The sequence below is a fragment of the Nerophis lumbriciformis genome, linkage group LG10, assembly GCF_033978685.3.
Source record: "Nerophis lumbriciformis linkage group LG10, RoL_Nlum_v2.1, whole genome shotgun sequence".
In the NCBI taxonomy this organism is placed as follows: Eukaryota; Metazoa; Chordata; class Actinopteri; order Syngnathiformes; family Syngnathidae; genus Nerophis; species Nerophis lumbriciformis.
In genome coordinates this window covers 45,667,812-45,687,076 of record NC_084557.2, presented here as the reverse complement: position 1 = coordinate 45,687,076, position 19,265 = coordinate 45,667,812, and the positions used below count along the sequence as shown (strand labels likewise).

The window sequence follows — 19,265 nt, the reverse complement described above, 5'->3', positions numbered from 1 at the left end:
CACCGGGTTATAAGCCGCACTGTCAGCTTTTGAGTACATTTGTGGTTTTTAGGTGCGGCTAATAGTGCGGAAAATACGGTATATATATATATAAATATATAAAAGAAATACTTGAATTTCGGTGTTCATTTATTTACACATATACACACACATAACACTCATCTACTCATTGTTGAGTTAAGGGTTGAATTGTCCATCCTTGTTCTATTCTCCGTCACTATCTTTCTAACCATGCTGAACACCCTCTCTGATGATGCATTGCTGTGTGGCACGCACAAAAGTGCTTTCATCAAATGCACTAGATGGCAGTATTGTCCTGTTTAAGAGTGTCACAACATTGCTGTTTACGGCAGACGGACTGCTTTACTGTAGACGTTCTTTATGTTGTGGGAAAGCGGACTCAGGTCCGCATGGAGCTGGAGGGGGCGTGGCCTCCAGCTACGCCTGAATTCCGGGAGATTTTCGGGAGAAAATTTGTCCCGGGAGGTTTTCGGGAGAGGCGCTGCATTTCGGGAGTCTCCCGGAAAATCCGGGAGGGTTGGCAAGTATGCACTACACCGGTATGTTTTAGTGCTTTCATTGTGAGTTTACTGACAGATATAAGTAAGAACTTTACACTACTTTACATTAGAAATGGCAACAGTGGAGGATGGATGTCCCATAACAAGAAAATAGAGAAAAAGAAGAAGCTTATGGACTACGGTGTCGGCACGGACTACAAAGGCGGACTAGCTCAAATTTTCAAGACTTATGCAGATCCCAAATACAGATCAGCAGGTAACAGAAGGTAAGAAAAGTTGCTTTTGCATAATATTGCGAAACAAAACGCCAGATAATGTCTTACCTTATACACACACCATAATAATACTCGTAAGTTGAAGCACAGTACAATCCATAAAGCGGTGTGGCTTCATAGCTTACCAAAGTTGTACCAAAACATTTTGATAGATTTTTGAGTGCCGTGTGTAATGTTCTATATTACCTATGGAACATATAAAATGTTGGTGTTGTTTACTTGAGTCAAATTGCAGTCTACACATATATATTGTTGTGTGACTGCCATCTACTGGTCACACTTATCATTTCACCATGTACCAAATAAAATAGCTTCGAGGTCGGTAAGCACAACCAAAATGATTCCGTACATTAGGCGCACCGGAGTTATAAGGTGCACTGTCGATTTTTGAGAAAATTAAAGGATTTTAAGTGCGCCCTGTAGTCGGAAAAATACGGTTCGTCTCTGCGTTTTCACAACAGGCCAAGTTTGAATACTAATCTTTTTGTCACGGCCCGGGCGCTCCCCAAGCGCACCTCCTCGCACTCAAGCTACAGCAAGCGGCTGCATTCAAAACGGCAATCCATCAGCACTCTACACACCTGTCACTGATGAGCTTCCTGGGATTTTTAAGCCAGTGCAAACCTGCATTCCGGGCCAGAACGTAGCGACCTGTTCCAGTACAGTAAGCCGACTTATCGAACTCTATGCACACTCTCTCTCTCTCTTTGTGTTTCTCCCTCTCCGTGTTCATTTGTCTTGTGTCCCTTGTCGCCTTCCAGCAGCATTTCTACGTTCCCGCGTCAATAGCTGTGTGTCTCGTCTCCCCATACTCCCCTCTGGTTCCCTGGCTGCGGCTTGGATCTCCACCTCCCGCCTGGACACAGACTCCGACGCCTCGCTCCTGCCCTTGACCTCACGCCTGCTCACGGACCTCCGAGATTGCCTTTCCCCCTTGGACTTCCGCCCCCAGCTCAACACTACCGGTAACACTCAACAGCTAATCACTACACATAGTCGCACACCACACACATTTGGATTAGTTTCACACTCCGTACTATTATATATATTAATAAATAGAGCTAACTGCGTCCCTGCATTCTGTGCCGTCTTCTCCCCCCTGTATCCTATTCTCTATTCTCCTAATTCTTGCAATTACAGTGCATGGCGCACTTGGGGGAGTGGCCATGCCAGCAATCTGCAGGTTCCTGGTTCAATCCCCACCTTCTACCAACCTCGTCACGTCCGTTGTGTCCTTGAGCAAGACACTTCACCCTTGCTCCAGATGGGTGGTGGTTAGCGCCTTGCATGGCAGCTCCCGCCATCAGTGTGTGAATGTGTGTGTGAATGGGTGAATGTGGAAGTAGTGTCAAAGCGCTTTGAGTACCTTGAAGGTAGAAAAGCGCTATACAAGTATAACCCATTTATCATTATGTGTGTGCTAAATCCTACCACTACTCAGTACAAAAAAGGCAAAACATTGCAGAGAATACTACACGGTCTAGCTCCATCCTATCTTGCTGATTGTATTGTACCATATGTCCCGGCAAGAAATCTGCGTTCAAAGAACTCCGGCTTATTAGTGATTCCCAGAGCCCAAATAAAGTCTGCGGGCTATAGAGCGTTTTCTATTGGGGCTCCAGTACTATGGAATGCCCTCCCGGTAACAGCTAGAGATGCTACCTGAGTAGAAGCATTTAAGTCCCATCTTAAAACTCATTTGTATACTCAAGCCTTTAAATAGACCCACTTTTAGATCAGTTGATCTGCCATTTCTTTTCTGCTCTGCCCTCCCCCTTTCCTTCGTGGAGGTGGAGGGGGCACAGATTCGGTGGCCACGGATGAAGCGCTAGCTGTCCAGAGTCGGGACCCGGGGTGGACCGCTCGTCCGTGCATCGGTTGGGGACATCTCTATGCTGCTGACCCGTCTCCGCTCGGGATGGTCTCCTGCTGGCCCCACTATGGACTGGACTCTCACACTAATATGTTAGATCCACTATGGACTAAACTCTCACACTATAATGTTAGATCCACTATGGACTGGACTCTCACTATTATGTTAGATCCACTATGGACTGGACTCTCACATTATTATGTTTGATCCACTATGGACTGGACTCTCACTATTATGTTAGATCCACTATGGACTGGACTCTCACTATTATCTTAGATCCACCATGGACTGGACTCTCACACTATTATCATAGATCCACTACGGACTGGACTCTCACTATTATGTTAGATCCACTATGGACTGGACTCTCACAATATTATGTTAGATCCACTATGGACTAGACTCTCACACTATTATGCTAGATCCACTATGGACTGGACTCTCACAATATTATGTTAGATCCACTATGGACTGGACTCGCACACTATTATGTTAGATCCACTATGGACTGGACTCTCACACTATTATGTTAGATCCACTATGGACTGGACTCTCACTATTATGTTAGATCCACTATGGACTGGACTCTCACTATTATCTTAGATCCACCATGGACTGGACTCTCACACTATTATCTTAGATCCACTACGGACTGGACTCTCACTATTATGTTAGATCCACTATGGACTGGACTCTCACAATATTATGTTAGATCCACTATGGACTAGACTCTCACACTATTATGTTAGATCCACTATGGACTGGACTCTCACAATACTATGTTAGATCCACTATGGACTGGACTCTCACACTATTATGTTAGATCCACTATGGACTGGACTCTCACACTATTATGTTAGATCCACTATGGACTGGACTCTCACACTATTATGTTAGATCCACTGTGGACTGGACTCTCACAATATTATGTTAGATCCACTATGGACTGGACTCTCACACTATTATGTTAGATCCACTATGGACTGGACTCTCACTATTATGTTAGATCCACCATGGACTGGACTCTCACTATTATGTTAGATCCACTATGGACTGGACTCTCACTATTATGTCAGATCCACTATGGACTGGACTCTCACATTATTATGCTAGATCCACTATGGACTGGACTCTCACAATATTATGTTAGATCCACTATGGACTGGACTCTCACAATATTATGTTAGATCCACTATGGACTGGACTCTCACATTATTATGTTAGATCCACTATGGACTGGACTCTCACATTATTATGCTAGATCCACTATGGACTGGACTCTCACAATATTATGTTAGATCCACTATGGATTGGACTCTCACATTATTATGTTAGATCCACTATGGACTGGACTCTCACATTATTATGCTAGATCCACTATGGACTGGACTCTCACAATATTATGTTAGATCCACTATGGACTGAACTCTCACACTATTATGCTAGATCCACTATGGACTGGACTCTCACTATTATGTTAGATCCACTATGGACTGGACTCTCACAATACTATGTTAGATCCACTATGGACTGGACTCTCACACTATTATGTTAGATCCACTATGGACTGGACTCTCACACTATTATGTTAGATCCACTATGGACTGGACTCTCACACTATTATGTTAGATCCACTGTGGACTGGACTCTCACAATATTATGTTAGATCCACTATGGACTGGACTTTCACACTATTATGTTAGATCCACTATGGACTGGACTCTCACTATTATGTTAGATCCACCATGGACTGGACTCTCACTATTATGTTAGATCCACTATGGACTGGACTCTCACTATTATGTTAGATCCACTATGGACTGGACTCTCACAATATTATGTTAGATCCACTATGGACTGGACTCTCACTATTATGTTAGATCCACTATGGACTGGACTCTCACAATATTATGTTAGATCTACTATGGACTGAACTCTCACACTATTATGTTAGATCCACTATGGACTGGACTCTCACTATTATGTTAGATCCACTATGGACTGGACTCTCACTATTATGTTAGATCCACTATGGACTGGACTCTCACTATTATGTTAGATCCACTATGGACTGGACTCTCACACTATTATGTTAGATCCACTATGGACTGGACTCTCACTATTATGTTAGATCCACTATGGACTGGACTCTCACTATTATGTTAGATCCACTATGGACTGGACTCTCACACTATTATGTTAGATCCACTATGGACTGGACTCTCACTATTATGTTGGATCCACTATGGACTGGACTCTCACACTATTATGTTTGATCCACTATGGACTGGACTCTCACATCATTATGTTAGATCCACTATGGACTGGACTCTCACTATTATGTTAGATCCACTATGGACTGGACTCTCACTATTATGTTAGATCCACTATGGACTGGACTCTCACAATTTTATGTTAAATCCACTATGGACTGGACTCTCACATTATTATGTTAGATCCACTATGGACTGGACTCTCACACTATTATGTTAGATCCACTATGGACTGGACTCTCACACTATTATGTTAGATCCACTGTGGACTGGACTCTCACTATTACGTTAGATCCACTATGGACTGGACTCTCACTATTATGTTAGATCCACTATGGACTGGACTCTCACTATTATGTTAGATCCACTATGGACTGGACTCTCACTATTATGTTAGATCCACTATGGACTGGACTCTCAATATTATGTTGGATCCACTTTGGACTGGACTCTCACTATTATGTTAGATCCACTATGGACTGGACTCTCACTATTATGTTAGATGCACTATGGACTGGACTCTCACATTATTATGTTTGATCCACTATGGACTGGACTCTCAATATTATGTTAGATCCACTATGGACTGGACTCTCACTATTATGTTAGATCCACTATGGACTAGACTCTCACACTATTATGTTCGATCCACTATGGACTGGACTCTCAATATTATGTTAGATCCACTATGGACTAGACTCTCACACTATTATGTTAGATCCACTATGGATTGGACTCTCACTATTATGTTAGATCCACTATGGACTGGACTCTCACTATTATGTTAGATCCACTATGGACTGGACTCTCACAATTTTATGTTAAATCCACTATGGACTGGACTCTCACATTATTATGTTAGATCCACTATGGACTGGACTCTCACACTATTATGTTAGATCCACTATGGACTGGACTCTCACACTATTATGTTAGATCCACTGTGGACTGGACTCTCACTATTACGTTAGATCCACTATGGACTGGACTCTCACTATTATGTTAGATCCACTATGGACTGGACTCTCACTATTATGTTAGATCCACTATGGACTGGACTCTCACTATTATGTTAGATCCACTATGGACTGGACTCTCAATATTATGTTGGATCCACTTTGGACTGGACTCTCACTATTATGTTAGATCCACTATGGACTGGACTCTCACTATTATGTTAGATCCACTATGGACTGGACTCTCACACTATTATGTTTGATCCACTATGGACTGGACTCTCACTATTATGTTAGATCCAGTATGGACTAGACTCTCACACTATTATGTTAGATCCACTATGGATTGGACTCTCACATTATTATGTTAGATCCACTATGGACTGGACTCTCACTATTATGTTAAATCCAGTATGGACTGGACTCTCACTATTATGTTAGATCCACTATGGACTGGACTCTCACACTATTATGTTAGATCCACTATGGACTGGACTCTCACTATTATGTTAGATCCACTATGGACTGGACTCTCACTACTATGTTAGATCCACTATGGACTGGACTCTCACAATTTTATGTTAAATCCACTATGGACTGGACTCACACTATTATGTTGGATCCACTATGGACTGGACTCTCACTATTATGTTAGATCCACTATGGACTGGACTCTCACTATTATGTTAAATCCACTATGGACTGAACTCTCCCTATTATGTTAGATCCACTATGGACTGGACTCTCACTATTATGTTGGATCCACTATGGACTGGACTCACACTATTATGTTAGATCCACTATGGACTGGACTCTCACTATTATGTTAGATCCACTATGGACTGGACTCTCACTATTATGTTAGATCCAATATGGACTGGACTGTCACATTATTATGTTAGATCCACTATGGACTGGACTCTCACTATTATGTTAGATCCACTATGGACTGGATTCTCACAATATTATGTTAGATCCACTATGGACTGGACTCTCACAATATTATGTTAGATCCACTCGACATCCATTGCACCGGTCGCCCAGGGGCGGGAGGTCCTCACATCTGCGGTCCCCTCCAAGGTTTCTCATTGTCCCATTGGGTTGAGTTTTTCCTTGCCCTGATGTGGGATCTGAGCCGAGGATGTCGTTGTGGCTTGTGCAGCCCTTAGAGACACTAGGGCTATAGAGGTAAACATTGATCGATTTTTTGAGAGAGAAAACAAGACCATCTTCCACCTAGAAGTCAATGGTAATTGCACTAATGACTCTTGTTTTGTGAGAGGAAAAACAAGAGAAAATGTGCAGAGTGACACAGTTAGCTTAGGCCTGCACTGATGCAGGAGTATAAAGGAGGTGGTGAAAGAGGAGGGACAGTTGAGGAGCGAGAAACCGGGGGTGGCCTTCACAGGAAGGCTGGACAGGACAGACAATCAACCAGATGCAAACTGGCTCCAAGACATGTGGTCTCTGCCCAGATCAGTAGCGGTGCTGGGAGTCATCTCCACTGACTCACTTCAGAGAGGAGGTTTGGGATCCTCCCTTCCCGTGTGAGCAGTTTGAGATTCACTTTTTGCCTGCAGACGCACGCCAGGCACGAGGCTCCTCACTCCTCCCCTCTCCTACTCTGCCTTTTTTTCCCTCTTGCTGGGCTCCCATCCAGAGATCGACTGAGTCCAGGAGGAGAAGACACACTATAGCAGCCTGCCTTCCAGGCAAATGTAACAGGATCTTATTGATCACCTGTTTGGCATTCTTTTTTCCGGAAAGAGTGCATCCGACTCAGACAAACGGAAGGACAAACATCTGCGGCGTTAAGGTAGCGACCGGACCTCTCTTCTCCCTGGTTACAAGCAAGAATAATAGCCAGATCGTTATCCTGCTTGTGGGTGGATGCTGCTTCCAACAGACTATGAGGCAGAGCTTGTTTGGAAGCAAACTGTGATGACGATCCAGAAATGGACCGTCACGTAGACTCGTTTTGGACCGTTTTTATGCCCGTCGTCCCCCAATGACACTTTTATTTTGGGGAAAAAGTGAGACCAGTCTTTTCCATTGCCTGCTCGGGCTTTCCTCGTTGATAAATGAGGAGCGCGCTTCAAATGATGGGAGGCCGCTTGAGGAGCCGCTTTTTGGCGCTGATGATGATGTATTTGGTCCGGAGCACAGTTGACACAGCCGCCAGCGTTTACCCAAGAATACGTCTCTCACACAAAGGTAAGACATGTGTTTTTATAATTATTTAGGGGTCTGCTGCAATGCCAGCAGCCAAAAAAAAGAAAAAAAAGTGCCAATTTTTTGGCAAAAATGAGCCAATTGAATGGGTACCCCGACTTTGTCTAATACAAACCCGGTTTCCATGTGAGTTGGGAAATTGTGTTAGATGTAAATATAAACAGAATACAATGATTTGCAAATCTTTTTCAACCCATATTCAATTGTTTGCACTACAAAGACAACATATTTGATGTTCAAACTCATAAACTTTATTTTTTTTTTTGCAAATAATAATTAACTTAGAATTTCATGGCTGCAACACGTGCCAAAGTAGTTGGGAAAGGGCATGTTCACCACTGTGTTACTTGGCCTTTCCTTTTAACAACACTCAATAAACGATTGGGAACTGAGGAAACTAATTGTTGAAGCTTTGAAAGTGGAATTCTTTCCCATTCCCAAGTCGTTCAACAGTCCGGGGTCTCCGCTGTCGTATTTTACGCTTCATAATGCGCCACACATTTTCAATGGGAGACAGGTCTGGACTGCAGGTGGGCCAGGAAAGTACCCGCACTTTTTTTTTTACAAAGCCACGCTGTTGTAACATGTGCTGAATGTGGCTTGGCATTGTCTTGCTGAAATAAGCAGGGGCGTCCATGAAAAAGACGGCGCTTACATAGCAGCATATGTTGTTCCAAAACCTGTATGTACCTTTCAGCATTAATGGTGCCTTCACAGATGTGTAAGTTACCCATGCCTTGGGCAATAATACACCCCCATACCATCACAGATGCTGGCTTTTCAACTTTGCGCCTATAACAATCCGGATGGTTCTTTTCCTCTTTGGTCCGGAGGACACGACGTTCACAGTTTCCAAAAACAATTTGAAATGTGGACTCGTCAGACCACAGGACACTTTTCCACTTTGTATCAGTCCATCTTAGATGAGCTCAGGCCCAGCGAAGCCGACGGCGTTTCTGGGTGTTGTTGATAAACGGTTTTCGCCTTGCATAGGAGCGTTTTCACTTGCACTTACAGATGTAGCGACCAACTGTAGTTACTGACAGTGGGTTTCTGAAGTGTTCCTGAGCCCATGTGGTGATATCCTTTACACACTGATGTAGCTTGTTGATGCAGTACAGCCTGGGGGATCGAAGGTCACGGGCTTAGCTGCTTACGTGCAGTGATTTCTCCAGATTCTCTGAACCCTTTGATGATATTACGGACCGTAGATGGTGAAATCCCTAAATTCCTTGCAATAGCTGGTTGAGAAAGGTTTTTTTTAAACTGTTCAACAATTTGCTCACGCATTTGTTGACAAAGTGGTGACCCTCGCCCCATCCTTGTTTGTGAATGACTGAACATTTCATGGAATCTACTTTTATACCCAATCATGGCACCCACCTGTTCCCAATTAGCCTGTTCACCTGTGGGATGTTCCAAATAAGTGTTTGATGAGCATCCCTCAACTTTATCAGTATTTATTGCCACCTTTCCCAACTTCTTTGTCACGTGTTGCTGGCATCAAATTCTAAAGTTAATGATTTGCAAAAAAAAAAATGTTTATGAGTTTGAACATCAAATATGTTGTCTTTGTAGCATATTCAACTGAATATGGGTTGAAAAGGATTTGCAAATCATTGTATTCCGTTTATATTTACATCCAACACAATTTCCCAACTCATATGGAAACGGGGTTTGTAATACAAGACGAACCGGCCAACGAACCCCCACATATGTTATACCGTCGGAAAGGTGTATTTTCCGCCTATGGGTGTATTTTAAATTGGGAACATTTCAAGTTAAAATGACGACGCTATTCACAAATAAACACAACCAATTTTATGGGTACGCACCTTTTTAATGGCGAATATTTCCAGCAGACCTGCGAGGATACCTCTTCTTGTAGCTCAGCTATACATTCACGTAGCTAGGTGCTTAACGTCTCATTTTGTTCACACACACATCTACTTTAACCCTGGCTCAAAAGTTTTGACATCCATACACCTTTGAGTCATATAACTTGGTATATGCAACATCCATTCGTCCATCCATTTCCTACCGCTTGTCCCTTTCGGGGTCGCGGAGGGTGCTGGAGCCTATATCAGCTGCATTCGGGCGGAAGGTGGTGTACACCCTGGACAAGTGGCCACCTCATCGCAGGGCGGTACATGCAACATGCTGACTGTTATCATGCTAAGTGTTAGCATTTTTATGTAAACATGCCATTGTTTTAGGCGAGCTCTATGGCTCTTTTTGTACAGTTACACCTAAAACTCACGGATTCAGACACTCGGCACCATCTAATAAGTACGGCGGCTACCAACAACCCCCGGCCAGAGGTCCAGGGCACAGATAGCAGGCCCATCAAAATTTACGCAGGAATTTTCTAGTTGTTGATATTAAACAAAATTGCTGATGATATTTTTTTAAATATATCATTATAATCCACTCAATTCCCCCCCAAAATGGATTAACTTGCTGGAATATAAAGACAATACATCCGTAAACGTGGATGCATATGCAAAAGTGCAATATATTTATCCGTACATTAAATCTATTTTTTTATATCTGCACCTTATTGCTCTTTTATCCTGCACTACCATGAGCTAATGCAACAAAATGTTTGTTCTTATCTGTACTGTAAAGTTCAAATTTGAATGACAATAAATGAAGTCTAAGTGTTTGAATAAGCTCTGCATCATATTTTTTGCGCTGAATAAAGAGAAAAATGCTAAAATGGACCCCTGTTTGCAGATTACACCATGTACCTATTTTGAAACCATGCTTTTGTGTTATTATCCTGGGGTTCTTTATGGGCTGTGAATAAAAAAAAAAAAAAAAAAAAAATCACATTACATAAATATAATGATTTTCTCAAATTTTGACTGCTTTCCCAAACAAGAATAAGAGCATTTGAGAAGTTTTCTGGGCACGAAGTGCATCGACAAAGTTAAAAACCGCTGTAATTGTTGGGCTGTGTTTTTAAAGCTAATAGAAATGTCTTAATTAGAACATTCTTCGTCATTTGACTTAATAGAAAATAAAAAACATCGTCCATGTAATTCGTATGTAAAGTGACTGAGTATTCCACTGCTGACAAGTTGGAAATGGTAACCACCCGGCCTGGCCGTGGTGAGTCATGGGTAGCGAGGCGGTATCCCTGTTATTGCCTACAATAAACTACTGTAATCATAAATCATTTGGTGGAAGATTTTTGATTGATTGATTGATTCCATCCATCCATCCATCTTCTTCCGCTTATCCGAGGTCGGGTCGCGGGGGCAGCAGCCTAAGCAGGGAAGCCCAGACTTCCCTCTCCCCAGCCACTTCGTCCAGCTCCTCCCGGGGGATCCCGAGGCGTTCCCAGGCCAGCCGGGAGAGATAGTCTTCCCAGCGTGTCCTGGGTCTTCCCCGTGGCCTCCTACCGGTCGGACGTGCCCGAAACACCTTCCTAGGGAGGTGTTCGGGTGGCATCCTGACCAGATGCCCGAACCACCTCATCTGGCTCCTCTCGATGTGGAGGAGCAGCGACTTTACTTTGAGCTCCCCCCGATTGACAGAGCTTCTCACCCTGTCTCTAAGTGAGAGCCCCGCCACTCGGCGGAGGAAACTCATTTCGGCCGCTTGTACCCGTGATCTTGTCCTTTCGGTCATGACCCAAAGCTCATGACCATAGGTGAGGATGGGAACGTAGATCGACCGGTAAATCGAGAGCTTTGCCTTCCGGCTCAGCTCCTTCTTCACCACAACGGATCGATACAGCGTCCGCATTAGTGAAGACGCCGCACCGATCTGCCTGTCGATTTCACGATCCACTCTTCCCTCACTCGTGAACAAGACTCCGAAGTACTTGAACTCCTCCACTTGGGGCAAGATCTCCTCCCCAACCCGGAGATGGCACTCCACCCTTTTCCAGGAGAGAACTATGGACTCGGACTTGGAGGTGCTGATTCCCATCCCAGTCGCTTCACACTCGGCTGCGAACCGATCCAGTGAGAGCTGAAGATCTTGGCCGGAGAAAGCCATCAGGACCACATCATCTGCAAATAGCAGAGACCTAATCCTGCAGCCACCAAACCAGATCCCCTCAACGCCCTGACTGCGCCTAGGAATTCTGTCCATAAAAGGTTATGAACAGAATCGGTGACAAAGGGCAGCCTTGGCGGAGTCCAACACTCACTGAAAACGTGTCCGACTTACTGCCGGCAATGCGGACCAAGCTCTGACACTGATCATACAGGGAGCGAACTGCCACAATAAGACAGTCCGTTACCCCATACTCTCTGAGCACTCCCCACAGGACTTCCCGGGGTACACGGTCGAATGCCTTCTCCAAGTCCACAAAGCACATGTAGACTGGTTGGGCAAACTCCCATGCACCCTCAAGGACCCTGCCGAGAGTATAGAGCTGGTCCACAGTTCCACGACCAGGACGAAAACCACACTGTTCCTCCTGAATCCGAGGTTGTACTATCCGGCGTAGCCTCCTCTCCAGTACACCTGAATAGACCTTACCGGGAAGGCTGAGGAGTGTGATCCCACGATAGTTGGAACACACCCTCCGGTTCCCCTTCTTAAAGAGATTGATTGATTGAAAACTTTTATAAGTAGATTGCACAGTACAGTACATATTCCCTACAATTAGGGATGATGTTTGATAAGAAAGTATCGAGTTCGAGCCTATTATCGAATCCTCTTATCGAACCGATTCCTTATCGATTTTCTTATCGAGTCCAGATAGGTTGTTGTATATGGAAAAAAACACACAATATTTGGTTTAACAAAAGCTCACTTTTATTATAAGAAAAAAATAAAATCTAATAAATAAATAAATATTGACTGTTAGCCCCCTAAAAAATAAAATAAAATAAATAAATATTGACTGTTGTTACCCAAAGTATATTAAGTGGGACTTTTCAGGAAAACAAATATATACAGTAACACAAAAACAACCTGTCTCTGTGATCACTATAGCTGTATAAATAATAATATAGTGTTAAATAAAATCAGTCCCTTGGGCACAAAACTGAAAATAATACAGCTCTCCAAAAAGTGCACTTCTGCTGCTATTGGAACATAACTGTTTGTTATGATGCTTTGACATTTTTGCACTTTATTTCTTTATTGAAAGAAAATTCTACAAAGAGAAAAGTTGTTTGCAAATGTGGTTACAATGCTAAAAAAAATGAAAAGTTAAAGCTGAAAAAAGAAATACACTTTATTGAGTTAACATTATTTCTTTATAGGGGGAAAGATGTGATGTTATGAGCTAGGGAATATAACAACTACACTACCCAGCATGCAGCGGTAGTGACGAGCATGCTCGGTAGCCCCGAAAAGTGTTGTTGCATGTCGCCACGCCGGCAGCTAAGAATGAGGTTATGAGCACGCTGTGAAATTAAACGTCAAGAACTCAGCCAACACGCCTCGTCTGCATTATTTATAATTAGACAGACAGCACATATACAGTGTGATTTTGTTTTGTTTACAAGGAAAGAAAAACAAAAGTTAAAAAAGGGAGATATGTTGTATATATATATGTATGTGCTGCGGTTGCTTTAAGAACGTTGCGACAGCTGCCGTAAAGGAGGTGCGTTGCTAGCCTGGTTGCTATGTTTCCAGTTGGTCGTAAAAGTGTTGGTCATGTGTTTGTACCCAGCTCAAATCTCTCAGTAAAGTTATTCATTGGATTATACCTTTTGTTTTGAACTTTCTTACACCTTGGAGCGCTTTTTCTGGTCCATTGTTTTTCCTGCTTTCCCTATCTGCGCCTAATGACTGAGCTACGTGACGTCATTTCTTGTGATGTCTCAAGGGGCATTTCTGGTCGGGACGGGATTCGTTCCCAGGGATTTGAATAAAGAACCAACTGTTTTTCTTTACTATAGTGGTCTCGATAACGGGTACCGGTTCTCAAAAAGGGATTCAAGTCCGAGGACTCGGTTCTTTTCTTATCGAACAACCGGGAAAACCGGTTTTGAGTATCATCACTACGTACAATTGACCACTAAATGGTAACACCCCAATAAGTTTTTCAACTTGTTTAAGTCGAGGTCCATGTTAATCAATTCATGGGTCTAAGGAAGTGTTTCTCGATTAGTGGGCCAAGACCCCCTGGGGGAGATTTTCATTGTGCCTGTGTATCTCTAGAATTCATGTTCGAACGATACACACTGTAAGACTGCAGCGAGAGAGCAACGGTGCTCAATCCAATCAACAGGTTCTACCCAGGAGAAGTAACAACTGCACAGGGGCAAATGTAAATATAAACGGAATACAATGATTTGCAAATCATTTTCAACCCATATTCAGTTGAATATGCTACAAAGACAACACATTTGATGTTCAAACTCATAAACTTTATTTTTTTGCAAATAATCATTAACTTTAGAATTTGATGCCAGCAACAGGTGACAAAGAAGTTGGGAAAGGTGGCAATAAATACTGATAAAGTTGAGGAATGCTCATCAAACACTTATTTGGAACATCCCACAGGTGTGCAGGCTAATTGGGAACAGGTGGGTGCCATGATTGGGTATAAAAACAGCTTCCCACAAAATGCTCAGTCTTTCACAAGAAAGGATGGGGCGAGGTACACCCCTTTGTCCACAACTGCGTGAGCAAATAGTCAAACAGTTTAAGAACAACGTTTCTCAAAGTGCAATTGCAAGAAATGTAGGGATCTCAACATCTACGGTCCATAATATCATCAAAAGGTTCAGAGAATCTGGAGAAATCACTCCACGTAAGCGGCATGGCCGGAAACCAACATTGAATGACCGTGACCTTCGATCCCTCAGACGGCACTGTATCAAAAACCGACATCAATCTCTAAAGGATATCACCACATGGGCTCAGGAACACTTCAGAAAACCACTGTCACTAAATACAGTTTGTCGCTACATCTGTAAGTGCAAGTAAAGCTCTACTATGCAAAGCCAAAGCCATTTATCAACAACATCCAGAAACGCCGCCGGCTTCTCTGGGCCCGAGATCATCTAAGATGGACTCATGCAAAGTGGAAAAGTGTTCTGTGGTCTGACGAGTCCACATTTCAAATTGTTTTTGGAAATATTCGACATCGTGTCATCCGGACCAAAGGGGAAGCGAACCATCCAGAGTGTAAAAGCCAGCATCTGTGATGGTATGGGGGTGCATTAGTGCCCAAGACATGGGTAACTTACACATCTGTGAAGGCACCATTAATGCTGAAAGGTACATACAGGTTTTGGAACAACATCTAAGCGCCGTTTTTTTTCATGGACGCCCCTGCTTATTTCAGCAAGACAATGCCAAGCCACATTCAGCACGTGTTACAACAGCGTGGCTTCGTAAAAAAAAGAGTGCAGGTACTTTCCTGGCCCGTCTGCAGTCCAGACCTGTCTCCCATCGAAAATGTGTAAAATGCGTAAAATGCGACAGCGTAGACCCCGGACTGTTGAACGACTGAAGCTCTACATAAAACAAGAATGGGAAAGAATTCCACTTTCAAAGCTTCAACAATTAGTTTCCTCAGTTCCCAATCGTTTATTGAGTGTTGTTAAAAGAAAAGGTGATGTAACACAGTGGTGAACATGCCCTTTCCCAACTACTTTGGCACAAATTCTAAGTTATTTATTATTTGCAAAAAAAAAATAAAGTTTATGAGTTTGAACATCAAATCTCTTGTCTTTGTAGTGCATTCAATTGAATATGGGTTGAAAAGGATTCGCAAATCATTGTATTCCGTTTATATTTACATCTAACACAATTTCCCAACTCATATGGAAACGGGGTTTCTCAATAGTAATTGAATTGAGTGGGGGTGGCGGTGAATTCTGTCCCACAGGGGGGGTTCATCACAGACAATAATTGAGCAGCACTGCTTTAAGCAAACATGCAGACTTTTTTTCCTTGAACCTGCGAGAAGCCAGCTTCTTGTTTGTCTTGGTTTCTGCAGCCATGGTGGCTAAGAATCAACAACGTGGACAGCAATCAGGAGCAGGACAAGTGTGTCTGAGTTTGTTACGTTGCATGTGCCCGCGATGATCGAGACATATTGTCTGGTTTCTCTCGATGATGATGGCGATAAGGGTGTTATCTCTGCAGAGTAAACGCTGTCATTTTCTCACACGTTTCTTTGATCTCTATAGCAACAGAGTGGTGATTCCACATAAGCCTGTTAGTCATGGTTGGATATAGGTGAGGAATTTGAATGGTCAATAACTTATAAACACACAGTGCTGGTTGGAGCTTTTATGAGATTTTTGGCTCATTGTTTACATCTGTGAGGCAGGTTGGTGATTTATACTGCATGGCTGGCCTCGCCTTTTGCATACCTGTCTGTACAGGTCAATTTTTTATTTTTTTCCATAGGGCTGTAAAGCAAGGAACATATTTCGTAGTTTATCCACAGTTCACGTGTTAGAAATATACTGTGTTCAACACTATGTTGAGCTATTGCGGACATCTACGGATATGTTTACTTACAAAAAGGTCAGCATAATTGAGTACGTCTCCAAATATACAGTTTGTTCCTGTCAAGTGAAGTCCAACTTTATTTTAATAGCACATTTAAATTAACCTAAGTCAGACCTGGGCAAATTGAGGCCCAGATTGAGTTTTTCAATCAATTCCCAAAAATTTGTTTTAGATCTTTAAGATGCGCAGTGATGTTTTCTACAAACCCCGTTTCCATATGAGTTGGGAAATTGCGTTAGATGTAAATATAAACGGAATACAATGATTTGCAAATCCTTTTCAACCCATATTCAATTGAATGCACTACAAAGACAAGACATTTGATGTTCAAATACAAATAATAATTAACTTAGAATTTCATGGCTGCAACACGTGCCAAAGTAGTTGGGAAAGGGCATGTTCACCACTGTGTTACATGGCCTTTCCTTTTAACAACACTCAGTACACGTTTGGGAACTGAGGAGACACATTTTTTAAGCTTCTCAGGTGGAATTCTTTCCCATTCTTGCTTGATGTACAGCTTAAGTTGTTCAACAGTCCGGGGGTCTCCGTTGTGCTATTTTAGGCTTCATAATGCGCCACACATTTTCAATGGGAGACAGGTCTGGACTGCAGGCAGGCCAGTCTAGTACCCGCACTCTTTTACTATGAAGCCACGTTGATGCAACACGTGGCTTGGCATTGTCTTGCTGAAATAAGCAGGGGCGTCCATGGTAACGTTGCTTGGATGGCAACATATGTTGCTCCAAAACCTGTATGTACCTTTCAGCATTAATGGCGCCTTCTCAGATGTGTAAGCTACCCATGTTTTGGGCACTAATACACCCCCATACCATCACACATGCTAGCTTTTCAACTTTGCGCCTATAACAATCCGGATGGTTCTTTTCCTCTTTGGTCCGGAGGACACGACATCCACAGTTTCCAAAAACAATTTGAAATGTGGACTCGTCAGACCACAGAACACTTTTCCACTTTGTATCAGTCCATCTTAGATGAGCTCAGGCCCAGCGAAGCCGACGGCGTTTCTGGGTGTTGTTGATAAACGGTTTTCGCCTTGCATAGGAGAGTTTTAACTTGCACTTACAGATGTAGCGACCAACTGTAGTTACTGACAGTGGGTTTCTGAAGTGTTACTGAGCCCATGTGGTGATATCCTTTACACACTGATGTCGTTTGTTGATGCAGTACAGCCTGAGGGATCAAAGGTCACGGGCTTAGCTGCTTACATGCAGTGATTTCTCCAGATTCTCTGAACCCTTTGATGATATTACGGAGCATAGATGGTGAAATCCCTAAATTCCTTGCAATAGCTGGTTGAGAAAGGTTTTTCTAAAACTGTTCAACAATTTGCTCACGCATTTGTTGACAAAGTGGTGACCCTCGCCCCATCCTTGTTTGTGAATGACTGAGCATTTCATGGAATCTACTTTTATACCCAATCATGGCACCCACCTGTTCCCAATTAGCCTGTTCACCTGTGGGATGTTCCAAATAAGTGTTTGATGAGCATTCCTCAACTTTATCAGTATTTATTGCCACCTTTCCCAACTTCTTTGTCACGTGTTGCTGGCATCAAATTCTAAAGTGAATGATTTGCAAAAAAAAAAATGTTTATGAGTTTGAACATCAAACATGTTGTCTTTGAATATTAGTTGAAAATGATTTGCAAATCATTGTATTCCGTTTATATTTACATCTAACACAATTTCCCAACTCATATGGAAACGGGGTTTGTATCTGTACAGTAATCTATTTATTTATATCTGCACCTTATTGCTCTTTTATTCTGCACTAAAACGAGCTAATGCAACAAAATTTTGTTCTTATCTGTACTGTAAAGTTTACATTTGAATGGCAATAAAAGGAAGTCTAAGTCTAAGTCTAAATGACCGTAAGTCTAGAACTATACAAAGTATTTAAATGGTTGGAATCTGCACTTTTGCATGATATACTAGTTACTATGGTAATCCAATTAGTTACTGTGGGGAGGCGTGGCCGGCAGACAGACAGCGAGGCTGGGCACCGGGCAACAATTAAAAACTGTTACTAATTCAACAATTCTTGACCGATTAAAACAATTCCAACACCAACCAATTCAGCTCATTCAGGACGAAAACCTGCAAATAATATGCATTAATAAAATGCTTAATCGTTTCTTACTAAATATATTTACCTTTTGACACTAAAAATAATGTTATCAAAATCTAAATATTTTATCATGTATTCCAACAATATTTTTTGTTAAAATAAAGATAAATACTGTATTTAAATATCTGCTTGACTCATGATTTCAAAACAAATTATCAGTCAAATTGTGGACTGTAAAATTGACAATAGATTTTACGGTTGAATTTTTACTGTAAAATCAACTTTGGTACTGTTTTTTTTCCATATACAGTAAGACACTAAAACATTAAAAAACTAACCAAAAAACATTTGAAAAAAAACAAGATTTTACGGTAAAAACAAACAAATTGCTTGAAGTTTACCGCTAAAAACAGTGGTATTGTTTTTCCATTCCATTCCTTCAATTGTTTTATATGCTGTAAAAACCCACTGCTTTTACTGTAAAATGCTAGTGACTGAGCTGCCAGTCTTTAAGTATTTAAAAAAAATTTTTTTTGCAGCTAAAGCTGTAAAAAAATATGTTGTTAATGTATTATATATTAATATAAATACATGTATATTCA

At 42.1% G+C, this 19,265-nt stretch overlaps 1 protein-coding gene across 2 annotated transcripts in view; it reads left to right on the top strand.

Annotated features, from left to right (window-relative positions):
* Positions 1-7,488: 7,488 nt before the first annotated feature.
* sema3e (sema domain, immunoglobulin domain (Ig), short basic domain, secreted, (semaphorin) 3E) overlaps positions 7,489-19,265 on the top strand; it is a 117,935-nt gene continuing 106,158 nt past the window's right edge. For both annotated transcript variants that reach the window (XM_061969541.1, XM_061969540.1), the window contains exon 1: positions 7,489-8,112. In XM_061969541.1, the coding sequence (XP_061825525.1) occupies positions 7,980-8,112 (133 nt within the window). In that variant the 5' untranslated portion in view covers positions 7,489-7,979. The remainder of the gene's footprint in view (positions 8,113-19,265) is intronic.